General features: G+C 38.5%; 1 protein-coding gene across 3 annotated transcripts in view; it reads left to right on the top strand.

Moving 5' to 3' along the window:
- The window catches only part of LOC148014461 (Tetratricopeptide repeat (TPR)-like superfamily protein), a 139,018-nt gene extending 134,492 nt beyond the window's left edge, over positions 1 to 4,526 (top strand). Inside the window, exons 8-13 of one of the 3 annotated variants that reach the window (XM_087666749.1) lie at positions 143 to 289; positions 1,770 to 1,859; positions 2,178 to 2,302; positions 2,759 to 2,964; positions 3,043 to 3,173; positions 3,663 to 4,520. In XM_087666749.1, the coding sequence (XP_087522875.1) occupies positions 143 to 289; positions 1,770 to 1,859; positions 2,178 to 2,302; positions 2,759 to 2,964; positions 3,043 to 3,173; positions 3,663 to 3,680 (717 nt within the window). In that variant the 3' untranslated portion in view covers positions 3,681 to 4,520. Of the gene's footprint in view, positions 1 to 142; positions 290 to 1,769; positions 1,860 to 2,177; positions 2,303 to 2,400; positions 2,682 to 2,758; positions 2,965 to 3,042; positions 3,174 to 3,662 lie in introns of those variants that run through there. The other 2 variants (XM_087666750.1, XM_087666751.1) reach the window with 2 other exon arrangements.
- Positions 4,527 to 27,893: the final 23,367 nt, after the last annotated feature.

Below are 27,893 nucleotides of genomic sequence, written 5' to 3'. Positions count from 1 at the left end.
TGCTTGTGAGTTTGAACATTCATTTATTAGTTCCTTATGGTACCACATTCTTTTGAAACTTTATTATGTGGTACAGGAAGATGGGTCTGTTGTGTTCATCTTATTTCAACATTGATTTGATGATTTTATGGTTGTGATGCAGACTTTAGTGCAGATAGTGGATTGGTTTCGCCGATTTCCAACAATTTTGCAGGGATGTGAGACAACCATTCAGACTTTGTTAGGCCACTATACACACTCTGTTGGATGCTTCAATGAGGCTGCTCTGCATTTCTTAGAAGCAGCAAATGTAAGAAGCTTAAGTATCTAAATGTGTTTGTTACATTGGATGCTTAAAATATGTATAGTTGTAGCATAAATACGAGAGGAAAAATTAATGATACATGTTAGAAGTTTGGCAAAGTTTAACATATGTCTGAATAAGACAGAAATTGGATTGCTTAGTGGAGTCACAAACAAGCTTTTCTAAGCTTGTTGGACAACACAATGCATTGCACAACTTACTAATTTAAAGGCTCTGCTAATATCATGACCTGTCCAAATCATATGATTTGACCTGGATGTGTGAAAAGCTCCTTTTTATTCCTAATGTACTGGAAATACCAGGAAATTTGGTTGGACTGTCCGGATTACAAATTGTTTTTGCGTAACAGTGCAATCATGCCACATTGATGACCGGAAAGCACTGCTTTGAGGCTGGATTCTCTTAATAAATGGAAAACTTTACTTTAATGAGAATATGAAAGTCTGTCCAGCTTACCAAACTAGCATATGTTGTGTCCACAGCCAAGGCATTGTAAGAGGCCCATTGATGGAAAAGGTGTTGAAGTTCCTCATTAGGATTTCATATTCACCTATGGGCTGTTGCTAGAGTGCATGACACCAAACTTTTGAAAGGATATATTAGCTTTAGAATTAAAGAAAAATTCTATGCTGAAAGATTTGTAAATTGTAATGACATTTTAATCCTACATTAATTTAGATCATTACAATATTTCACAGAAAACAATGGTGTGTGTCTTTGTGCTCGGACGGCATGTCCTAAACAGTACTACAGCAAGTTTCTCCCTGAAAAGTTTAGACCTTTGTTTTTTGCTACTGAAACCTGGTATTTTATATTAGTCTCTTATTACATGTAATTTCCTTATGTTTCTACATCTGGGCAAGCTGTGTTCTGGTGTGTTGTTTTCTGCCAGATGGAGTTAATCAGTCTAATTGTGAGAAAAGCAAGGTGGCCCCCTAATCCGTAGTAGAGTCAGAGACTGGGAAAACCAACCGACTTCCCCCGGTTGATATTTGTCTTGACCCCACTCGCCTGATGTTGTTTTCTGCCTGATGAGTTGATTAATCTAATTGTGAGAAAACCAAGGCAAACTCCCTTATGTCTGCTAGAACCAGAGCCGCGGAGAAAACCAGCTAACTTGCCTGAGCTGATTTTTGTCTGTTCACAGCATTAAGTTAGATGGAACTTTGGTTGCATAATGCCTGTCTGCTTCTTTCAAGTGCTTATGCAGTAAAAGGTCTTAAAGTACTTGCAAGTTTTTTAAAATATGAAACATGTTTGAAGTTCATGCGTATCAGGTTCCTGAACCTTTACACAATAATATTTGGAGTGACGATAATTATACAAAGAATGAAGTATTAGTGCCTATAATCAGTTATGTAGAGAAGGTTGGGTCCTTTATGTCATGGTTCTGTAGTGAAAATATGCACACAATTAATTATAGAACCCATGCTGGAAAACTTATTGATAGTGCAATTCCTCACAGCTGACTGAAAGCAAGAGTTGCCAAGCAATGTGCCATGTATATGCAGCCATCTCGTACATATGCATTGGTGATGCTGATTCATCCTCACAGGTTCGTAGAAAAGCTTCAAGAGTATGCTATGTCTTTACATTATGTGCATCAATCTACCTGTCCACAGCTTAAGCATCTTCTTCATGTCTTTTATTCTGAGAATGCATTTCAAGTAATGTTTAGACACAGCTAAGGTAGTAAGATCTCTTGCTAACAAATATGGTGCACTGCCTAGAACCTTTCTTTTGAGGGTATCTCATGCATAGGAGTCTTTCCATTATGAACAGAAACAAAGATGAACTTGAGCTTTGTGCACAATTCTTTGATGTTCAACAACTTGTGGTTCGAATTTCTATTTATAAAACTCTTCTGTTGTAGGCATTGGACCTGATAGGACCCATATATAGGACCATGGACTCATATGTTGGGGTGCGAGAGAAAACAGGAGTTTGGTTTGCTTCAGGTCTTCTGCAGATGAAACAACACAACTTGCAAGAAGCAAGGTTAGCATTCTTACGATCACATCCTCTTTACTGGTAAAAGGCCATGCAATTTGTCAGAATCTTGCAAACCATATTGATAAGCTTCATATCAACTTCAGAAATAGCATTGGCAAACAGAATATCAGGCTTGAAGGTGTATGCATCGAATGTTCCATGATATGACAGGATGTGTAAAGAGCTTGATCCTTGATTAGGTGGGATTGTGATTTGGTCTATTTGTCTGTGGCATGGTATAAAAAAGTGAACAAATATTGAACCATAACAACCTTAAGAACATGTTAATATTGTATCTCGTACTCTGGCCTCAACATTTTCTGGGTAATTTTAAAAATCTAGAACTGCTCAGAAATCTTTTAAAGTTTGTAACCCTATCAAATCTGCAGCTTATTTTGTTTGTCACTAACTGTTGATGGTTAGGTTTCTACGTTTTTAAAATCAATGAACCTTCTTATGTAGGACAAGGCTTTCAAATGGGCTAAAGTTGACACACAAGCAACTAGGAAATCATCAGCTTGTATCACAATATTTGACAGTTCTTGGAAGTTTAGCTCTTGCATTACATGACACTGGTCAGGCTTACGATATTCTGAAATCCTCACTAACCCTTGCAAAGATGTTACATGATATTCCAACACAGATTGGAGTTCTTTCTGAACTGACAGGTGTGTCCTCCAATTTTGAACAGTGGCATTGTTTCTCAGCTCCAGCACATTCCTAACCCTCTCATTAAACTTTTGCAGCTCTGTATCGAGAGTTAGGAGAGTCAGCAAAAGAACTTGAAAACTTCGAATATGAGGCAAAAAAAATTGAAGAGCACAAAAGACAAATTCATGCAGCCCAGAGCTCAAATAATCATCTCCAACTTCTGAGGGTATGTAGACTTGTTACTCCAATCTTTCAAATGCAACTTCGTGAGTTGCACATCCTTGTGGGAGACCAATTTGAGCTGGGGATCCTCCTATTTGTAGCAGTAATATTGGGTGAATTTGAGTGAGTTTGTGAGGTAGAGATCCTCCTATTTGTAGCAGTAATATTGGTGAATTTGAGTGAGTTTGTGAGTGTTAGCAGTCTCATCACGATAAATGGAGGATTACACTGCATTTTGGTGTGGGCTCCTGCTTCTCGATCTATAGAACAAGACAAGGTGTAGGATGTAATCCTCGCTGACAAAGGGTGGGATGGACAAAGACGAGGTGTAGGTCAGACTTATGAGTTCGTAGAATCTGCTTGAATCAATTCCAATTTTGAAAATGAGGGATAGCCGTGTGTGTATTATATACGTAGCTTCGCATTCAAATAGTCTTACAAAAAGCACTATTAACTTAAATTATCTAACAGTTTTCCTCACTGGGCGGTCCAGTTTGGTCTTGACAGGTAAACAGAATGGAGTCTAAGCCTTTCCCTTTGTGAGGGTTAACAGATTGCACAAGGAAATCAATGGTGCAAAGACTTGGCTAGAGGTATTATGGTATTACCTAGCGAACCCCTAAGAGAGAGCCAAGGAGAAGGCATTCTGTTGTCCAAGAGTGTTAGCGTGCAGTCTATCCTGACAGCATCCTGTTTCTTTACTTTCGCTGTAATGATTCTGTACGTAATTTCTGCTCTATCAATCCAGGCTTGCACACATCACTCACACATTTTTCTTGTATATGCCAATACATTATTTGGAAACCCCAATATAGGTGGAAAGGCTCTATAAAAATACAGAGGTAAATATGTACAAAACCTTGCCCAGACGACAATGCTTAATAAAGCTAATAAGGTGAAAGAAATATAAAGCCTGCTTCACACACATTCATTGGGCAAATTTTCCAGAGCTAGCAAAACTAATAATAGTTTTTTGAGGATGGCTTCAGCATGAAGGAGAGGAAATTGTTTGTTCTAGCCTTGCGATATTGTCCTAGACCATTATACTTGAGGACTGCTCTGTACCCTGCACTGCCACATTAGTGGAGAGAGTTCATTGTGGTAAGGAAGCGAGAAGATGGAAAGCTTGTTAGTATTGGCAAGATGGTGAGAAACAGTTACAGAAAGCTTTGCATGAGTAATCATCAAGTTGGATATGGTTTAAAACATTGACATTCCCATGCATAACATCGTACAGTTTATACCGGGGCACTGCATTTCTCAGCCCTTTCTATTGTCGGGTGGCACACTAGGTCTCTCAACACCGCTCTCGCATATCATTGGCAATCCATCCATGTATGCGAGAGAAGGTACCTGTTTTGCACCATTGTAGTCAGAGCGTAAATACCTTTGTGTGCTTTATATATATGAAGAATTTGACACGTGCACCGTCGTATGCATCGTGCAATAAACGGGTTTTTGATATTGGTCAGCTAGTAACACTCTCGACTTTGCGGCTATAACTTTTGTTTTTTGGTAATTTCCATTTGCACATATGAAGTCTATTGTCTTTGTCATCTCCCTTGGGATATGTGAAACGGCTGATTGTTTGAGGGTAAGGGTGGGTGTGTGGGTTTTGAAGAGAGAGAGAGAGAGAGAGAGAGAGAGAGAGGAGTTGTATTAACATCCTCTTAGATGCTTGAAAGGTGTATAGGACATTGACAGAACTCTCTCCTTAGCACAAGAAGAACTTTTAACTTTATATTCATTAGTCTTCATTGGCACAAAATAAACCCATGTTAGGATGTTGTGGGCATAAAGAGAGAATCAACTCCTAAAGCTGTAAAGGTTAGTAAATAGATAATTACTCAAGATAAGTTAGTGCTTAGGCTTTTTGAACTCCTCTATGATGGCTTTGCAACCTTGATAAAAATGTTCGTTTGTGCTCTTTTCTAGTTGCCTTTATTTGGTGAAATTGTAAGTTCATTTGTGATCCATACCTCGGTCATTAGAAACATTTGATTGCTTTAATACTTAAGATTTTATCATGTATACTTCGAAACTCCGAAGTTGCTTGAATCTTTCCTTGCTTGGTGATTTTCCATGGTATCATTTACTTGAATCCTCTATCTCCCAAAATTGGCCTTAGTTTGTTCTTCTCTAGTTTGTATCTATTACATCCTTAGATATCCTTGATAGTCTTCACCATCTAGTTTCCGTTTTGTTTTTTCATGCCATCCTTTTGAGACCTTCTAAACATCCTCAAAATCTTCTTTTGTAATGTGGCTTTATTGACGTGAAAATGTGGTATCTATCATGTCTTTTGTTAGTTGTCTATTTTCTTATTTCCATTGCCTATTGTACCTTTTTTGCACTTTGGTTGTCAACGTCATGATGCCATCTTGAATCTATTTATTAATTATAGCTACTTGTGTTGCTATCTTTCGCTCTAGTTTTGTCAAACCATGTAGGCTTTGTGGTAAGTGGCTCTTTCAAAACAACATTCTTTGCTTCCAAGTTGCAAGAGAACTATGCAAGCACAAGTGATGGAACACCTAGTCTAAGTGGTTAGTATAATTATTGAATTGATTAACCAATTAGTTAGGTAGATCAGAATATTATTGAATTGAGGTTAGTAGAATTAAGTTATGCATGTTAATATTCATAATAGTTGATAAAATAAGCCAAATGTCTATACTATAGAGCCAAAAGGTGTTTTCAAATGTTAATGTTATAAACCTCCCCCCCTCTATCAATTGTAGATGTGCTCATTTTCTCCCCTCTCGTCACATCATCATCACAACCAGCATATAGCTGTGCGTCACCTCCTCCCTTCTTGTATGCAATTTTGATGGATTAAGCACCTTTCCTTTGTGCATGCATGATTGCCAATAACATGTGACCCTCTCCTCCTTCCCTTGCATCTCCTAGGCCGTGTTGGTAGCTAGCACGACTGCCAGCCCACATGGCCTAGCTTGTACGATTTTTTGCCTTACCCCATTCTTAGTGTGCAGTCCATAATAGGCCACCAACCATCATATGGCCAAGTGTGAGAGAGAGAGGTATACCTTGCCCTCTTGTACAAATACTCTTGCCATCCCTCCTTACAATGATGACCCCTTGTATTTAAATACTTTCTCCGCCATGAAAGGCCAATAGGAAGACCAAAACAGGCTCGCATAGGCTAAGCCATTAGGCGAGAAGGAGAAGGGGAGGAACATCCATTGCCTCAATTTGAACTATTCCAATCCAATCCACATGATGACAATGGATAGCAAACTTTGGGATAGCAATGCAATAACCACAAAAAAGGGATTTTCGAATAGCAATTAGTAGAATCCACAATTTTTTTTTTTGAGATAACAATGCAACAAAAACCACAAAGGATAGCTAACAAACTAATGGATGCAATAAAATCATGATAAAAATTTAATGATTATAATCTTATGGTATAGAATTAATTAAGGAACCAAATGCCTTGAGTTGCTCACTCTCATTTGATAGTACACTCAAACCCTTGGTTGAAGAAAAGGGCCTTTGGACTATAAGTGATTCTCAAACATGAGGATGAAATACTTGTGTCTCTAGAGAAGGATGGAACATAGTCTAGCTAGACCACTTTGTGATCAAGTTGCCTAGCCCATTACCAACACAACCACCTCAAGTGGAACTAGTGCCATGACTTCAAGGTGTTTACCACACCTCTCATGTTGCTCAACTCCATTAAATTAAGGATCATATCACTCTAATTAAGTGGGAGAAGAATGTTGCTACCATCCCTCGTAATCATTGCTACTACTTTGGAGTTAGGATACTTGAACCTCTCCTTGAAGACAAGTGCCTCAATTTCTTTTTGGAAAGTTTTGCTAGCTCACTTTGAGTATCTAGAAAATATTGGAAGAGATGATTTAATTACATCAAGAAGCATCATTTTAAGTGTGATACTTTCCATCTTGAGATGTTTTACACCATGCAAGTATCTCACCATGCAAGTGGACGTCCTATGAGTGGCACATAGAGCCATCCTCTCCCCAACTTGGACATCCACCTTGAGACAAGCAGACAAACTTCAAATAGACCTCTAGTTGGAAGTCCCACTTTGAGTTGACATCGTGATTTGGAATACATAGTGAACTTGGCTTAGAGATAATAAATGGATTCTAGTGGGAATCTATCATGCATGTATCCTAAGACTAGCTCACTTGGGTGCACTACCAAGCATGCACACAATTGGATGCACACCATACCCCACACACCACCAAAGAGTTATCACTTTTATGCAAGGTAGTGAGGGCACATCATACCTTGGTTTATATTAAGCATCTGTAGTAAGAGAGGAACAATCCATAGTGAGCAAGCTATCATAAACATCTAGGATAAAGGAAAGAGCATAAATATCTCAAACGAAGTATAGGAACAAGTCTAGAGATGTGGCAAAGATTTAGAATGCCTTGCAATGACACATAAGACCACATGTCCAATGCATCCATTATGGTGGCAATCATCTTTTGTCAGAGTGTGCAGATCCTCAATCATGCACTTACACAACATGTGGAAGAATGACCCATGAGGCCATGCATTATCACTTACCAAGAAGGCTTCCATATCCTTAGCCTTATCGACAACCATATTATTTGATGAATATGCAACTTCACTATGGAAGAGGAGCCCTGCTTGCACTCCTTGCACACACAATGACCAACAACCCATAGCTCCTAGGATTGACATAAACTCAACATGGATACTAAGACCACCTCAACCTATAGTCATGCATTCACCAAGTGATGCAGTAGTATACTTTGTGGGAGAACCACAACCAAAGATGAACCATATGTAAATCTATATGTCAGTTTTGACAAAGAAGGATATCATGTCCTAATGGATTTTCAACCAGTTCTAGTCATGGCTTTAGGTAGGGGAAGGGGCGAGGCATGAGAGGAAACTCACTACAAGTGCTGCTTGTGTTGACTTGTTGGACATGTGGCCCACCCTAGACATATATAATCTAGATGCCCAGAAAGGGAACGAGAAAATAAAGACAAAGTGGATTTGAGGTGTTTAGAGTGTAGTGTCACACACATGTATGCTAATTATCCAAGGACAAAACCCTCCACTAGCTTGACGATGATACTAGCACTGCCACTTGTGCTCTTTATATTAGTGTCAAAACACCCGACGATGAGGCCACATCAATCCTATTAAATGTTATGACTAGAGCTTAGGCAAAACATCCTAGCATTGTAGTGCGCAGACCCAACAACTTGGACACCTGATCCATAGGCAAAAAGAATCAAAAGAAAAGGAAAAAGAGAACTATAGTGAAACTAACACTTAAGACTACTAGTGCAACAACCTTGACAAAAGGGTAATAAGTTTTTGATTCTAAAGTCGAGACTTCAACTCCCAAAATGAACGTAAAAGGGAGTACTAAAGTTGGGGAATATGCAGATGCCAATTGATAATTGGATGCTATCGATAAAGTGAGAAGCTGTGTAGAAGAGACTCAAGCACACCTTTGGGACATTGAATCCATAATGGACGAAGGGCTGCACAACTCATTGACAATGAGCCCACCCACTTCTCCTACCTACATGGGAATAGAAGAGAACAATACGCCTGACACAACTCCTCTCTAGGCAAGTAGAGTCATAGCTCAACATTAATTGCAAACTGACCACTAGAAACAAGACATTGTGGAATATGCACATGAGAAACTGAATGCTAGCTTGCTAGCTACTTTGACCTCAATGCTAGTGGCCTTATTGCTAGGGCTAGTACCAAAGCAAAGCCCTTCACTTTAGAATTCATTGAAAATTTGATCGAAGGACCAATGCAATTGGAAACACCAATCCCCCAAGACAACACTCTTGACACACACATACATAGTTTGACTCTAAATCATCCCACATCAGGGAACTTGCAAGTAAATGCCTTTTTGGAAGGAATGGAGATGTAGTAGTATTGTCACATTGGGAGACTCTACCACAAAGGGGATTGTAGACACAAGAGCAGGGGTTAGTATCCTTAGCCATACAGTATTGCAAGCTTGGGGCAACCCACTTGTGAAAAATGCGTGATTTAATGTTGCATTGGCTAATTGAATGAAGTTCATACCATTGGTAATGTTGAAGTATTGGCCTATAAAAATTGCATGTGTTAGATTTTTAGTGAACTTTATTGTCATGAAGGGAGTCAACTATGACATTTTGCTAGGTCGACCTTGGATGAGAAGCACTCCAATGATTGAGGATTGGGGTAACAACTCGATGTTTTTTGAAAATCACATGAAAGTTGTTAGGATTGAGATGCATAGTTGGAAGACCTCACTCGTCGACCTTGGCGCCATCTCTACGTTGCTCCTAAAGGGCAATATCAAATCCAAACCAAACTATGATCCACTCACAAGATACATCCCTTATCGTAACGATGAGCAAGATTGGATGTACATTCTTGTTACCATCAATTTGTCCTTCTCGGATGATGAGGACGACTATAAGAAAGTAGTTGAAATAGCTAGTAATTTGGAGAAACAAGGAGAAATGAAGAATGAAGTAGGTCAAATACCACCTTTGGTTCTTATTTTCATGATGGCACCACACACCAAGAAAAAGCTTGGCATGCCCTACTATATGCCTACAAGAAAGTTGGAGTTTATAAATATCTTGGACTTCTTAAAAGAGTTGCATGATGACCTTGGAGTGAACCTAAAACTGATAGAAGAGATTTTGAAATCCTGACATGGGAAGTGGACCAAAGTCCATGACTTGAATTTTTGTATAATTGGGCTCTCCTAGAAAGAGATGAGGGATAGCAAGAGGAAGAAATTATGGGTGATGAATGCTCTGATGCAAAAGACAAAGAAAACACATACATGGATTGCGAATAAGAAGAAGAAACCTCAACCATTGAACTCGAAACCATAGACTATGACACTAGCAAGCATGCAATTAAGCAAATCATCGTCGATTCCAAACCTAGGGAAACACACGTGTTGCTTGTTGATAAAATAGTCATGATGGATTGTGATCAAAATTGGCTAGAATATTTGGAAGTATTAGATTATGCACAAGTGGCAAGCCAATTTACTAACATCGTATGAAGTTGAAATCACTTTTGAGTTGCGACCACTAGGAGAAACACCCTTGTTGAGTAAAGGCCGCGACTTTAACTCTAAATTGGAGATAAGCTTAGATAGTGACCTAGAAATCTCCTTTTTGCTTAAAACTCGATGCATAAAGGGGGAGCTTTGAGTCACCCTACAATGCAAAATGTTAAAAGAGAGAAGAAAGAAGGCAACAAACACTGATGTTGAAAAACAAAAAAAGTTATAGGACCTCCTTGAGCAATTCACTAAATTTAAAAAAGGAGATTGAACAGTAGTATTGTTGGGAGCCAAACATCAAGGACAAGCCAACAAACCTATTGAGAGTCAAGCGAAAGTTAAAGAGATTAGCTTAGCTATTTAGGACGATAAACCTAGACTTGTCTTCATTGTTACTAATGACCTCACTAAGGACAAGGAGGCTAATCTTTTGCATCTCTTATGAGAGTTCAAAGATGGGCTCACCTGGTCACTCGAGGAGCTTAAGGGGATAGACCGCAGTATTGTAACCCATAACATTTCTATGGTGCTTGATGTAGTGCTAGCTAAGCAGTACCCATACACAATGAACCCAAAAGCATGCCAATGTAGTTAATGAGGAAATTGACAAGCTCCTAAATGCTAGATTTATCTACAAAATTGAGCACATAGATTGGGTTTTGCCCATTGTCATTGTGTTGAAGAAGAATTGAAAAAATTAGAGTGTGCATAAATTACAAGAAAGTCAACGTAGCCACAAAAAGAGACAACTATCTATTGCCTTATATTGAGAACGTGTTGGAAAGAGTTGTAACAAAGGAAGCCTACAGCTTCCTTGATGGATTCTCATGATACAATTAGGTGCAAGTTCATGTAAACAATAAGCACAAAATAGCTTTTTCCATGGAATGGAGCATGTTTATATACATTGGAATGCCCTTTAACCTTACCAATGCGCTTGCCACTTTCCAATGACTTATGTGCACAATTTTCAAAGACATGCTCTGTAAATGGTTGGAAGTGTTTATGGATGACCTTTGCATGCACACTAACAAGACAGATCATCTTGAGAAACTATGAGCAATCTTTGAATGGTGTAGACAATACGGTCTTTCCTTAAATCCCTTGAAGTGCTAATTCTGGGTGTAACACATATGCATTTTAGGGCACATGGTATTCAAGAATGGCATCACAATAGACTTCTTGAAAGTCAAAATCATTGTCAAATTGCCACCATCAATGAATTACATGGGAGTTCAATGATCCCTTTGCCATACAGGGTATTAGCGGCTTATGCTAAATTGCACATTGATCACTCAACCTCTATATAAGCTATTAAATGTTTTTGAATGGATTGAAGAGTGTCAATGTGCCTATGAAACAACGAAAAAGCTCTAACCATGAGAGCAATTTTACGAGCCCCAAATTGGAACATAGCCTTCGATGTGCATATTGATGTCTTGAAGTTTGGGGTGGGAGGAGTGTTACACCAACTTGGAGAACATAAACTAGATTACCCAGTGAACTTTGCTAGCCACCAGCTCATAGACAGTGAGATGACCTATTCAACCACTAAAAAGAAGGGTTGGCGACAGTGTTTGCTATAAAGAAGTTGTGGCATTATTTGCTAGCGACACCCTTCACCTTCTTCATAGACCACCAAGTTCTATTGTATTGATTGCATAGCTCGATAGTTGCTACTTCTACTTGAATTCGACTTCTTAGTTGTGATGTGAAAGGGGAAGCAACATTACATGGTTGACCATTTGTGTCAAATACTGAATGGAGATCTAGTAGTAGGAAATGACATCATATATGACTTTCCAGATGCGTATTTGCTAAAAATGCCTAAAGAAAAGGACATCTTTAAAGACAATCTCATACCCCACTAGATTGATGCCATTGTTGAGATATTGAAAAATTGGATATTTGATGATCAACCAATAGAAAAAGCTCAACTTTGTTGACTCATAATTAAAACACAACCCTATTAGTTGATTGCCAAATAGTTGCATTTGTTAGGCCAAAATAGTCTCATGAGACATTGTGCCTACAAGCATGAGATGTATGAAGTTTTGGATAAGGCATAAATAGAAATTGTAGGGGGTCATCTTCATGCACATATTCATAGAATCTTGATGTAAAGGTAGGATACGTTTCTCTTCTTTATCAGCATCTAGATTTGCATAGATGTTTGTGTAACAAGTTTGTTTGTAACCAATACCAAATAATAAACTAGGAAAGGAAAATTTATGCTAAGAAAATGTGATTTAGTCTCAGTTGTGGTAGCCAACTTGATTCTGTGACATTGCATGATTCATCAAGCACTGTGACAAATCCTAACACACAAATGTTCCATTTAGGAAGGAAAAAGTGGAGCTAATGCTAGTAATTGCAGGACAATCCTTTGAAAAGTGGAGGATAGACTTTGTAGGACTTATAAGTCCCGTAGCTCAATATTCTTAGCCTAGGTACATTATGATTGTTACTGGTTACTTGATCAAGTGGGTTGAGGCTAGGGCTATAAGGAAAAATGAAGTGAGAATGACATCAAAGTTCTTATAGGAGTAGGTGATCTGACGGTTCAGTTGTCCCATTTTGTGAACAATCAAGGTATGCATTTCATTAATGAAGTGCTTTTACACTTGCTATCCACATTCATGATCGTACATTGAAAATCCTCCCCATATTACCTGTAAACAAATGGTCAAGCCAAAGCTACAAACAAAATTTCGATTAATGTCTTGATCAAAATTGTCTCAACCTCTCAAAGTGATTATGACAACAAGCTAATGGTAGCACTTTAGGCCTATTGCAGAGACTACAAGACCGCTATTGGCCAAACTCCCTTTAAATTAACTTATGGTACCGATGAGATTATGCTAGTCAAATTCTTTGTTCCAAGCTTGAGAGTAGCACTACAAGAGTGGTGGGAAGGTATGAAGGCTTGGTCCAACTACTTAATAGAATTAGAACAATTGTTAAAACATGATTACTGGTGACACACGCTCTTATCTAAAAAAGGAATGAAGAAAGGTCTAGTTTTACAAACACATCAAACAATGGGATTTTGAGAAGTGTGACATTGTGTTACTCTATTCCATTCAGAGGGCATAGGCAAAAAATGAAATTCCAAGGTCTTGACCCTTTTCGAGTGCGTGCGATTAGTAGAACTAGTAATGTCAAAGCTTGAAACATTGGATGGTGAAGGCATAGGATTCTTCAATGGAAGCCATGTCAAAAAATATTATCTGCTTGCACATCCACTACACAAAGCCCTAATGGCACTATTGCCTATTGCTATATGGGCAGTTAGAATCACTGGACTTTGAACATGAAAGGCATATGCATGTAGCATATCCTAATAGCAAGGAGATTTTGCAACGTCATTGCATAGATCGATGAAGATGGTAATTGCAACATTTTGACATATAATGCTTAGATAGGTATTAGGCACCACCAGTCACACACCAATGATTATAAAAGTTAAATCCATATGGGAAATATCCTTATGCATTATTAGGGAAATATCAAATCATTTTAACCATCGAGACTAAAAGTCTAACCCCCATATCCTACATGCTACCTAACATTGAAGGAGTTGGTAATGAGGTACTGTTGGGATGCCCATTTAAATGACTCACCAAGTGTATAGTCAACATTGAACTACATTGTATTCATCTAGAGTTACCCAAAGTAAGGATCATCACAACTTTTAGCAAGAGTACTAATGCCTCGAGGGAGAAGGCAGTACCATCAATGCTCTCCACACATTCCAATTCACCCCTTAAAAAAAGCATTGATGCTCTCCTTAATGAATTACTCAAAGCTCAGGCAAACCATGGTAAGCAAACCACTCAAGCACATCATTTCAATACAAACCATCAAAAGTGGGTGGTGATGTTGAATAGGCAGAGGCAACATGCTCACTCACATGCTCATCAAGTCTAGTAAATACCAACCTCTAACCAAGTATAGTGGCAATGCAAATATTATACCCCAAATCCAACTTGATATATTCCTAAAGCTCTACTTAGAGCACAAGGCTACTATGTTGGCAACAAGCACATCTAGTTTGTGGAAGCTCGCATACGAGGCTATCCTAATATCCTCACACATAATATTCTGGGACACCAAACTTCCACAACTAAGGAGACAAATCACCATGACCACCAACACCTAATTATGTCCCTCAACAAGCCTACAAAATGAAAGAACCACATGCATGATTAGTCAATCCCATAAAGATCCTAGGCTCTAGAAGTTGGAAAGCAACATGTAAAAGAAATCACAATTCACTTAGTTGATAGACCCACATAGGTTAGCCATCCCTACTTGCAAGGAAATGCCAAAGACCACTAGAATTGTACCTCAATCTCATCCTCCCAAGACCAAGTCCAGCCAATGTATGCTAGATCCCCCATTTGAACCTAAGAACACCTTGAATTCAATGCTTACAACAAGCAAAGATCAAACAATCACATCGCTTGATCAAATCAGCCACATCACCAAAAGTCAAATGTCCCTCTTGACCTCAAACCTTCTTATGAGAGGCAATCTCTCTTGGAACTAGTTGCTAACATGGTTATGAATACTAAAATGATGATATAGTCACATGTATTTGATGGGTGGCTAGATAACACCTTTACTCTATTTGCATGCAACTATGAATGACTTCATCTAGGCATCCTCAATGAAAATATCACAAACAATGTGAGGTCTCTACCATGCTCATGGCAAGAATATGAACTAACCTTCACTAAGGCTTCGTCAATCGCCGAGGAGCTTATTCTAAATCAGGTTTCCTGAGAGCAAGCCTTGAAGAAATATTAATCACCTCCTTTAAATAGAGCTGTGTTGAGAACACACTCGATGAACTATCCAACCTTGATCATCTCTCACATATTGATTCCTTGTTCTTGTAGCATCAGTTAACTTTATGAATGTATGGAAAATAGAGATTCTAGATCATGATGAACATAGAGAAACAATGTGCTATTAAGACGTTAGAGTACGATCCTCCTTATGTTGCATGTACATTGTTTTGGATACTTGCTTTAACCTGTAAACATATGTTAGAAGATAATGTGGTACTACATCCATACATAGATGAAGTCCTTAGCAAAGAAGAGCTTCATATTGGTAGTCAAATAGGTTTAGGGGGACCTTCTTGTTGATGTTTTGACCTATATTATCCATATCAATATTCACCCATAGGATATGGATCATTATGCTACCATGAAATATCATCTGCACTTCTACAAGTGGTGGTTACAAAAATAGTTGAGGGTCTCTTTATATATAAGATGATGGGCTAGCACCTCAAAGTCAAATCCTCACCATGTCCCACTTGTGTAATCTTGGACATTTTGGAATCCATTGGGAGGAGGAGAAGGGGTTTGCATAAACTTGACATAAAATCTGCAAATTATCATTTTTCTAACTTTTTTTATATGCAAAAATCTCTTTTTAATTTGTATGAGGTGTGAAGATTTAGTTTTTCTTGGCAGGTTGTACATATATTTTTTATTCTCAATAAATGTAATACTTCTTTAAAACTCACCACAAAATTTTATTAGATTTTGAATATGGTAGGACAAGGAAACAAAGCTGCATGCGAAAGGATGACCAAGTCCCAGACACAATTTTCTAAAAGAGAACATGTAGACTACAAGCTCAATACATAATTAAAGGATATCACCACTTGTGGTACAAATAGATCCAAAACCTAAAAAAAGTGGCAACCAAAAATCTAGATGCCAATAGGCCAATATGAATTGTATGAGTACATGGAAAAAATTGAAGGAGAAGTAAATTATGAGGAGTGCATAGAATTTCTAATGACCTACGATCTTGACAAGTATAATGAATTCAGTAAGTGACAACCATGGACAGAAACATGTGGAGGTCCCTCTTAATCCAATAGTGGTGCATAAAGCTTTGGGCATACCAGATAAGTGGGAGAAGCAACCAAAGAGAGATCTCTATGTAATGCTAGGGATGGATAAACAAAAGGTTTTCACTAATGATGGCATTAGCCTAGAAGACATCCTAGATCCCTCAATTAAAATTCAAGCCAAATTGATACATGCCCTATTCTCTGGAAACAGATACAAATCCATGACAAGTAGGATCCACGTTGCAAGGCTAGAGAGTGTGGCTACTCGGGCAATGAACAACAAAAACCTCAATACCTACATCATAAAAACCATCCATGATGCATCAAAGGCATTAATCTCTCGAGCACAAGAGTTAACGAAATCATGACCCATGTTAGCAGTAGCAAGAACATAGAAAGAAAGAAGGCAACAACCAAAGCCACTATCGTGGGATTCAGTGGAGTACTAATAGCCATTATACAAGAAGTCACTAAGGCACCAAGAGAAAAACCGTCTAGAGGAACTTCTAGGCATAGCAATACAAGAGGTGTCATCCACTTGCATGGAAACTTTAAAGCATGGGCCCTCAAGGGAGTAAGAAGAATAGGAAATTAGGAGATTTCAATAGGAGGTAGAGACTAGTAGAAGACATGTTGCCACCTGGTAGAAGCTTCAAACCAAGAAAGCACCTAATAAAAGAGTTGCAGCCAAAACCCCCATGACAAGTTTAGTTGGGTTCCAAGATCCATAGTAAAGGAGGCTAGAAATCCAAGAGCAACAAACAAAAGCCACAATCCATATCCATCAAAAGGAAAGAAGGGAAAAAATTGACACCAATATATCAACCAAACAAGAGAAGGGCATGATTGACGAGAAAGAACTTGAAAAAGAGAAAGAAGTCTCCAAAAGGGAAGAAGAGAAATGAAGCTAAAAACAAGAGGAGGAGGAGGAGGAGAGCCTTTGAAAGCAAGAGAAGGAAGACATAGCCTTGGTGATTAGAAGATTAGTAGAGCAACCCTCAAGAGCAGAAGAGTTGTTTTGAAGAGCTATTAAAAGAGTTGGAAGAGCAAATGGATCAATTAGATAAGGAGAGGAAGTAAGCCTTAGCAACTTTACAGAAGGAAATGAGAGCCATGCCACATATTGGCAATGGAAAAAGAGAGATATTTTCAGTCTAAAGAGAGAACTAGCTTTTGTGATTAGGAAAAGTAATGATTAGAAAAAGGATATGAAGAGTTGCAAGAACACTATGAAGTAGAAAGAGAAAATTGTGTGAAACTTGAAGGCTACTATGCCCAAGGCATGAAAGACAAAACTAAGTTTGAAGGAGAATCGGAGGAGATGAAGCAACTCTAATGACAATGAATAAGGGTGATGGAGGAGGAAAATCAAGCCAAAGAGGAGGCCCAGTAGAAAGCTAGGTAGATAGTGGAGGAGGCCCACTAGGCATCTAGTGGAGTTGGAAAATAAGATAGAAAAGCCCATGCATAACTATGCCCAACTCCAAAAGCAACTAGACTATGAAGTGCAGGAACATCCTTGCCCAAACCTATCAAGAATAGTAAACCATGTTGGAAATCCTTGCTAAATGGCAAAAACAAGGGCTAGAGATAGCAAAGGAAGAGGTAAGTTAGTAGGAAGAAAAGAAAGAATGTGGATGTGTTGCAAAACATGGCCACCCATTTAGTGCAAGCAAAATGTGAAAGAAGCTTGGTACTAGAAAGAGCTAAGGAAATAGAGGTAGTGATGTGGGCTTAACAATAAGGCTTCATTAACACACTACTTGGGGTGTGGAAGTCATGTGAGACTGACATTATAGACACTCTCAAGAAGAAGCTACAATTCACCAGGCAGGCACTCAAGCACAGTCTAGAGATTATAGTTCCCTAGTGAGAGTACAATATGACAAAGGAAGAACAAGTGTAAAGTCTTAGGGAAATGGGGCTCTCTACAAAAGAATTGAAGATGATTGAGGTAGCCAGCATAGAAAAAATTGACCAAACCATGGAAGTCTAGGAAATATTACTTGAAGCCATGTAGAGAAGGAGAGAACAGGTGAAAAAAAGTAGAAGGAAGCTCACTAACACTTCTCAAGAAGTGCCATACATACTCTTGTCGTAGACTGAGGAATACTTATTGGTCAGTTGGGATAGAGAGCTTATCACTTGAAAGCAATGGGAGGCTCAAGAATCACCCATGCAATCCGCATTTAACTTTTTGCGTGGGCTAAAAAAAGTGCTACCTTTAACAGTTCTGCAAAAGGTGATTCATTCAGGTGTCACTAAGGCTAGGAAAAAATTGGTTGGAGTAAAAACTTCAAGACCATGGATTGTGGCAACATGAATCAACAATTTATTGGCATGATAGGGCGTTTGTGGTGTCAATAATTGTGAATGGTTATGAGTCTTAGCTTGCATGGAGAATGAATATTCTAATTGGCAACATGGAAGCATGGGTAGCTTTCTACTACTCACTACTATTCGAATGAGGAAACTCCACTTACATGCTTTATCCTAGGCGGCATGGAGTTGACTACGACTTGCAAGGCATGGTTGGCATGATTTCCCTTTGATATAGATTGTCAATGCAAAAAGGCCAGAAGACAACCTCAAGTTTTGAGAGAATTATTTGATTCCTTCTTTCAAATGATTCATGGATGATTTCTCTTCCTGTCTAGATCTCGCTTTCATTACAATATGCAATTATTTAAGATTGCTTCTTCAATTGCTCAATTAGAAGGTGGCATAAGAGGGCGGTCTTCACCCATTGTTCTTCAATGTGAATGCATGAATAGATAGGTGTGCCATGGTGATATTGCTCCTTCATGCTACATCGCTATTGATATACTATTTTGAGCTACTAGAAGACATGAATAGGTTGTCCCTACAGCTGTATATATGATAAATTTGACTCCCACTATTGTAGTGCATGATGTGACACCATAAGAGAATTTTACTAGCAAGAAACTAGATTTTTCAAATGATAAAGTATTTGGATACATTGTATATATACGTGTTCCTAATGAGCTAAGAAAGAAGTTGGATCCAAAAGCTAAACAGTGCATTTTCATTGGCCATTCCCTCAAGTCAAAAGGGTTACATGCATTATGATCTAGTTATACACAAGTAACATGTGAGTAGAGATGTTGTGTTTGATGAGATGAGCAATTGGTATGCTGTTGAAAAATAGATTTTTGTAGATGATGTAAAAGGAAAGGTGATTGTAGAAAGTGCAAGTCCACAATCATAGACATTGAGTGGAGCAGAAGGGTTATCTTCTAATAGGTCTACTAAGAGACCATGGAGTGGCAGGTTGCATGAAAATAGCACTTTTATAAGTATAGAAAATGCATCACAAAAGGAAAAATAAGAAGTGGTTGAAACACTTGGTGTGGTAGATGTTTCTGTAAGTTATTCACATGTAGTGGTGAATTTGATAGTTTAGATCATAGTGTGGATGAGGAGTTTGATATTCCAATTGTTCATACATATGGTGAAAACCCAAGGTTGATGTAAAGGGATCACAGAATGCTTTGCATGTACATAGGTCAACAAGAGTAAGGTATCCCATAAATAGATTGACATACGATGGTTATGTTGCCAATCATTATGCATATATGGCAAAGGTTATAAAATAAATTAAGTATTCTTGTTTTGAGAAAGCTATTGGTTATGTGCATTGGGAGAAAGCCATGGGTGAAGAAATGGGTGCATTAGATGTAAATCAAACTTGAGATTTTGTGCCACTACTTGAGGGGAATAAAGGTATAGGTTGCAAGTGAGTTTACAAAGTAAAACATAATGCAGATGGAAGTATGGGCATGTATAAAGTAACATTGGTTACCAAAGGTCATGGATAGGCTTATGATATTGATGATGAGGACACATTTGCTCCAGTGGTGGCAAAGATGGCAACTCTAAAAGCTATCATTCCAATGGCTACAACAAAAGGTTGGTTCTTGCATCAAATGGATGTAAAACATGCATTTTCTCATGGTGAGTTACAAGAAGAAGTGTACATGGAGCAGCCACAAGGCTATGAGAACATGGTTCACCCTAATTATGTGTGTAGGCTATGTAGAGCCTTATGTTTGGCTGAAATAGGCACCAAGAGTAGGGCATGGCAAGATAGCACAATATCTTGTATCTATGTTTTTTCATGTTGGAAATGCAAATTATTCACTTTATGGGCATTAGAGTAATAGTGGCATTGTTTTGGTTACCTTGTAAGTGGATGATTTGATAGTTGGGGGTGATAATGTACAAGAGATGGAGCATGTAAAGAGTCTTCTCAAAAGCAAAAATTTTGACATGAAAGATTTGAAAGAGTTGAGGTACTTTCTTGGAATTGAGATGATAAGAGCATCTAAGGAGATATGGATCTCACAAAGATAGTATATCTTGGATATTGTGATGAAGTATAATACGATTGATTGCAAGCCAATCTTGGTACCATTGGATCAAAATGTTAAGCTAAGTGCTAATGCGGGTGAGATATTGGAGGATCCTAGATGTATAGAAAGATGGTGGGAAGTTTGATTTTTATCACTATCACCAGGCTAGATTATAAGTAATAGTTGTCTTGGGGAGTTAGCTTATGAAGGTGCCTCGTAAGCCTCATTTGGATATTGTGAGATGTCCCTTGTGGTCCCTTAAGGCCACATTGGATTATGGTATCTTTTATGAGGTTGACTAGGTGGTGTAGTTATTTGGTTCTACTAATGTAGACTGAGCAAGTAGTGTGTCTAATAGGAAGTTTACTAGTGGCTATGTATTTTTCCTTAGAAGTGGGGTGATGACTTAGAGTAATAAGAAACGACCCATTGTTGCATTATTGAGTACATAGACATAGTGCATGGGTGCTACTATGACAATGAATTCTTGGAGACTAGCATCTATATTGGAGGAGTTTTCCAATCTCAAAGAGGCACTTTTGGTTGAGGATTAAACATATTTAGCTTGTATTTCACTACAGACAATTCTTAGGTAGGTCACTATTTTAGAATAGCTTTTATCATGACCAATTTTTAGAGTTGTGCTTCCTATATAAGCTGAAAGTGCATGTCATGAGCTTTCTTTCGATATGCGGCAATCGAATATGGAAATAGAAAGCATGGAACATGTGGATAACAAACTTATTTCAAGATTCCAAATAGATTATAAAAGATTAATTTGACCTGAGCATGTAGCTTTAGTCATCATTCTCTCCTTCCTCAAATGTCATTCTTTTGCCCACATTAGATTTTCAATAGTAGTTGCAAATTAGAGATCCACCTTCACTTCCTTGCTTTTCTTGGGGCTATGATGGTGAAAAAACTAGTCTTCCTCTTCTAAATTCAACCTCTTGTTTTATCCCACTCACCCTCCTTTGTGGTCAACCCAAGATGATGCCAGGGCTATGCTCCCCCTTTCTTGATTTTTTGTAGGCTTTGCCACATTCTTGAGCATCTATAACAACTCTCCCAAGGAAAAGAGTTTGTATTCTTTGATGGGTTTCAATATGTTGTATTGTATTGTGTTATTTCTTGTGAATGTTTTGTGTTGTGTCTTTTTGCAAGTTATCTTCGTTGTGGGTCATTGTGCTATTGGGATGTTCCTCTTCCTAATATTAGTCTTTGTCTTGCCCATGGAAATGTTGATATTCTTGTATGTTTGTTTGTCTTGTTTTGTAGAAGGGTTTTATTCAACTTGAATACATTGTTATTATGCTTTGTGTTGTTTCCCTTTCAATCTTGTATGTGTTTGCCGATATTTTTTGTAGGAGTGTGAATGGTCTCAACCATCTATGCAGTAGTGATTCTGTGAGTCATTTTTCTTGATCAGGAAACATACACTTACTTTTTGCCCTTTTTCATACTGAATGTTATTGTGTCCCAAGTCATATTTTCTTTCTAGTTCTTGTTGAGCCCTTCTTAGATTTTTTGTTGTTGCTAGTCGTATCATTGGTAAATTTTCTTCCATGTGTTGTAACCATTGCTAAGCATCTACATTATCTAGTTCTTTGATGAGGGGATCTATTTTGGGTGGGAAATTTGGGCCTCTACCATTTAATGCTAAAAAAGGACTCACTTTTGTTGATTCTTAGATTGATGTATTATATACATGCATCACATGTACGTTTTTATACAATTCATTGTGTTCAAGTCATATATACTAGTGTTCCACATGTGCTTCATGCACATGAAATCCTAGGCTGCTTTGCGGCAGCTTCACTCCACGAAGTGGCAAGTGAAGTTCATTTCTCCTATTTTTCTCTTCTCTTTTCCCTCTCAGTTTCTATTTTTTTCTCCTCTCTCTCTCTCTCTTCCCCATCTCTCTCTCTCTCTCTCTCTCTCTCTCTCTCTCTCTCTCTCTGTGTCTTGCATCTTAGTTGATTTTCCCTCCTCTCTTGGTTCTCTCTCTCTCTCTCTCCTTTTCTTCTCTCCCCTCTCTCTCCCCGCTTTTCTTCTCTCTCTCTCTCTCTCTCTCTCTCTCTCTCTCCTTTTCTTCTCCCCCTCTCTCCTTTCTTTTCATTCTCTCTCCATCTTTTTTTCCTTTTCTTCTTCTTCTTCTTCTCTCTCTCTCTCTCTCTTCATTCTCTTTAAATATTTTTCTTTCCTCTCTGGCTCTCTTTTAAATTTTATATTTTCTCTCTATTATTCTCTCTCTTTGTTCATATTCTCTCTTCTTCTTCTTCTTCTTCTTCTTCTTCTCTCTCTCTCTCTCTCTCTCTCCTCTTCTATCTCCCTCTCAAAGTGTGTGAAAACCTATGTAAAAAGAACTTCAAATTAAAAAATAACTTTTAAAAATGTTTTATTAAAAGAAAAGTTTAAATTTAAAAGTTTAATCAAATTAAGAGAGAGAGAGAGAGAGAGAGAGAGAGAGAGAGAGAGAGAGAGAGAGAGAGAGAGAGAGAGAGAGAGAGAGAGAGAGAGAGAGACTTTTGATTTAAAAAGAAGTTTGATTTGAGAGAGAGAGAGAGAGAGAGAGAGAGAGAGAGCCTAGGCCCTACACATGAGAAAGAGAGGGGGGAGGAATTTAATTAGAAAGGGGAGGGGGAAGAGAAAGGGAGAGATTACACATGAGAGAGAGGGAAGGGGGTCTTAATTTAAAAAAGGGAGGTAAAAGAGAGAGAGAGGGGGAGAAATCCTAGGCCCTATACATGGGGGGGAGGGGGGTGGTGGCTTTTAATTAAAAAGGGGAGAGGGAAGAGAAAAGGAGAGATTACATGTGAGAGAGATGAGAGGGGGTTTTAATTAAAAAAGAGAGGTTTAGAAAAGGGGGCAGGTTCGAGAAGCCTTTGGAGGTTTGGGGCTTCCCAAACCTACAACCAAAATAATATAGTAGTAAGTTGCCCATACTGATGTTACACAGAATGTCGGTCAGGTAGCAGAGCCTGGGTTGAGGCGTTCTACTAGAGATGGACGACCTCCTGACCATTTTGCGCCCTCTATGGATTATGTACTGGTTATAGATGTAGGAGAGCCTCTCACTTATGATGAGGCTATGCAAGGGGCTATGCAGTCTGAGCTTGACTCATTGCATAAGAGTTAGACTTGGGATTTGGTTTCCTTGCCTCAGGGTAAGAAGACTTTGCCATGAGTGAAAAGTACCCCTAGACACCCCAAGCCGGCATACAAGATGACCACCCTACGCTTAGTCTTAGCCGTGGTTGCACAGCTTAACCTGGACTTGTACCAGATGGATATGAAGACGGGTTTTTTACATGGGGACTTGCATGATGAGATCTACATGGAGCAGCCTAAGGGCTTTGCAGATCCTAGCAGAGAACACCTAGTGTGCAAGCTAAAGAAGAGTCTATATGGCTTGAAGCAGGCACCTAGGAAATGGTACCATAAGTTTGATTCCTTCATGCAGTCACAGGACTACAGCCATAGTGCTATGGATCTGTGCTTGTATACGAAGAAAGCACGTGATGATTCTTTACTGTTTTTGGTACTCTATGTGGATGACATGCTTTTAGCAAGGATAGCTCATGAGGAGCTAGATGCTCTTAAGGCTTAGCTCAAGAAGAGCTTTGAGATGAAATATCTGGGACATGCCTCTCATATACTTGGAATGTGCATTACGTGTGATATATCTCAGGGACTACTCTATCTGTCAGGGAAGGAGTACATTCATAAAGTCCTTGAGCACTTCCGCATGCAGGATGTTAAGCCTATTGGCTGTCCATTACATTCTCATGTGAAGGTTTCACATGCCGATTGTCTGTAGATGGATGTGCAGAGGGTTGAGATAGCCAAGATTCCCTATGCCTCAGCCGTAGGTAGTCTTATGTATGCCATAATAGCCACCCGTCTAGATATAGCTTTTGCAGTTGGGGTTGTGGCACGTTATATGGCTACTCCTGGCAAGAAACATTGGGATGCCGTGAAGGGTATCACAAGGTACTTGAAGGGCACATCAGATATGTGTCTTTGTTATGGTAGCCAGGATAGACACAGGAGTCATGGGGTACACTAACTCTGATTATGCAGGACATGCAGATAGTAGGATGCCCACTTCTAGCTATGTGTTCACTTATGCTGGAGGAGCTATCTCTTGGATGTCTAGGGCGTAGAAGTGTATGGTCCTTTCCACTACAGAGGCCAAGTATATTGCAGCCACAGAGGCTTGCAAGGAGGCTATCTGGTTAGGCCATTTGATTGCTGACCTTGGTATGATAGATGCTATACTGGCACTACATTCGGATTCTATGAGTGCCATTCAGTTAGCCAAGAATCCGGTCTTCCATGTGAAGACGAAACATATTGAGGTGAGGTATCACTTCATTCGCGAGGTCGTTGAGGATAGGTCTGTTGATCTTGTCAAGATTCTAATTGAGCAGAATCCTGCAAACTTGCTCACGAAGAGCCTCACTACCGAGCGCTTTGCCTTCCTCAGGAGATTGATTGGCATTGGATGAGATGACATCTTTTTCCTCATCCTGTTGTACATGTGTACATGTTGTACTGTCTTTTCTTTTTTCTCTCTCACTGAGGAAGATTCGCCTTTAAGTGGGAGGTTGTTGGGGGTAAAGGCACCTCCGCTTAGCCGCCTGTGTATTACTACACTGACAGTACCCGCCGCTGCACACTGTAGGTGGCAGGCGCCTGTCACAGTCACTTATTCATGATTCTTTTAGTGACAATTTGAATAAAGGAAGGCCCGGCCACACATTGTGGTTGTTGGAGTTCCCACTTTTGAGTCTCTCTCTCTCTTGGCTCTTGCTCTCCATCCACCATAGCTCTCATCGTCAAGCTTTTTCCTCCTAGGTTCCACTTCCCTTTCAATATAGGCCTAACCAATGAGAGAGCTTGGATTCCAGATTCATGTAACATGAATCTTCTACCCACATCTTGGCCCAAATATTCCCTCAGTAATAAAATAAGGGAAAATGTGGGGAATACAATGTTGACACTTCTTGGAAGTTTGTGACTCGATTTTTTATTTTCTTATTGTTTTATGTTTGACTTTTCATTTCTCCCCTTTTTAGTTTCCCCCTCTTTCTTAGGTGGAACTCAAATTTATTATATCTCTTTCCCTACTTCTTCTTTCTTGACGAAATCTTACAGCCTCATTGTTGCTTGCCCTATCTGTAACCTGTGAAATTTCATTTCCTCTATACAAGCACAGAGTGAGTTTCACATGTTTTATGAGAGCAGAGCTTGTTCTACCAAAGGCCTAAGATTTTCATCATAAAACTTTACAGGTATATTGTTCTCTTTCATGGATGTTTTATGGTAAAGTTTTATGTCATTTGGACAAAACGTGTGCAAGTTATGTGCATTCTCTGACATGTAATTTCTTTTGTTTTGGTACTCTAGGAGTCTCTTATAGTCAAGAACAATGATCTTTTGAACACTCAACTTCTTCTTCAACATCTTACGGTTTCTTTGTTAACAAAGTTACATGTATGCTGTCTTGTTTTTTTGCTGCTCTATGGTTAAATTTTATCTCGTTTGGACAACATGCAAGCTATATGCATACTGAGTTTTCCTTTGTTTTTTTACTCCTAGAGTCTTCAAGGGTGGAGAACAATGATTTTCTAAAAACTCAACTTCTTCAACATCTTTGGGCTTCTTTGCAAAGAGAGCCATAGGTATATTGCCGCTTTTTTCTGTTACTCCATGGTTAAGTTTCAACTCATTTGGACAAAGCCTATGTGTATGTATGCTTTGAGTCGATATTTCTTTTGTTTTTGTACTATAGGAATTTGTTAGTGAAGGAACAATGGTCTTGTTATAAGTCAACTTCTTGTTCAACATCTCTGGACTTCTTTGTGAAAAGAATTACAGGTATAATGTTTTTTTAAATTGCTCCATTTAAATTTCATTTCATTTGGAGAGAACATTCGCAAATTATACACATGCTGATAGGTAACTTTTCTATTTGGTTATCATAGATGTCTTCACCATGGAGGAAAAACATAAGTAACATACTTGCAGTGGAGGTCTTCAATAGGAAAGATAGTAGCGGTAATTGGATGTGTGATAAGTACTATATGTTGGATTAGATTTTGATGCGCCCAAGTACTCGAGGGAGTTTCAAGGTTAGGCATAGGGATGTTGCAAACCCTAGCAAAGATTGGAAAGGTAGAATTTTAGAGTTTAGAAAAGTGTTTAATGGAATAAGTACAGTAACAGAAGTGTTGATCCAACATGTTTATATGCACAAACAAATCTCTGTACACGACAAGAACTACATTGCAAATTATAAACTAAACAGTAAGTTTTTAAATTTTATCATTGTTTATTCTTTTGCATTGGAGTTGTTTTTAAAAATATTTGCAGTGTTCTAATTCAATCTTGTTTTAGTGACATCTCTATATCCATCAACTTTGCATGAATGGCAAAATGTGGAATGTTTGAGCGGCAAGATATATGTTTGGTATGAAGATATAGGCTCTTTGATCTATGATAATAACTCTGCAAGTCAACTTGCAACTCAAAATATATATTTTTATAATTCATTGTATGTAGTAGAAAGCCAGAGATTGCAGCATGTCCCATTGCTGCCACTATCTAATGGTGAATGGTTGATTGGTAGCTTGGAGTTGTCAAAAGCATGTAAGTCCAAGATAAAATTTGACATCAATAGTGCTATGAAACCCACCATAGGCTCCAAAGATGTGCATCTTAGTTGGTTTATTCCATTCTCATTATTTGCACATTTGTTTCGTTCATGTGATGTTTTGAAGAAAACAAAGATTACTTATCAATGCAAGTGTCCATCTGAGGAATGGATGAGTCAGCTATTGGGTGAGTCTTGGAAAGTCAAAAGAATATATTTTGATGAGATGATTGAATGCAGGGTCAACCAATTTGATCTCACATTCAGGTAAATCTTTTTTACTACTTTGAATGCCTTGATTTAATTGACATAAGTCTTACTTAGATGAATTGTTGTGTTATTCACATTTACTTATCATTATTTTTGTTTTTATTACATGTATTTCATCGCTAGACAAACTCTATGCATTCACTTTCGATATAGAAGATGGCAACTTTTGCGAGGGGAGTGGATCAGCTTCTTGGATCAAGATACCTGAGATGAGACACATACATCTCTCATAGATGTGGTTATCTTGTGGAATGGTCATAATCCTTTTGTGGTCAACGTAGAGAGCCATTGGCCCATTTCTTTTCTGAGACAAGAAATCCAATTAATTTCCAATGAGCCCCTCTGCAACTTCTATTTCAAGTTAGATAATAGAAAATTCAGGATTTGTAATGAGCGATCCATGACATCTAAACAATTTGCTTCTTCACATATCCTTGAGATAGTGGAATCCTTGTATTTTTTAA

The sequence above is a fragment of the Lygodium microphyllum genome, chromosome 25 (assembly GCF_053477565.2).
Source record: "Lygodium microphyllum isolate KBCC chromosome 25, Lygodium_microphyllum_v1.1.10, whole genome shotgun sequence".
NCBI classification, from domain to species: domain Eukaryota; kingdom Viridiplantae; phylum Streptophyta; class Polypodiopsida; order Schizaeales; family Lygodiaceae; genus Lygodium; species Lygodium microphyllum.
The sequence above is the reverse complement of the archived record's forward strand: the minus strand, read 5'-3'. Positions and strand labels throughout refer to the sequence as shown.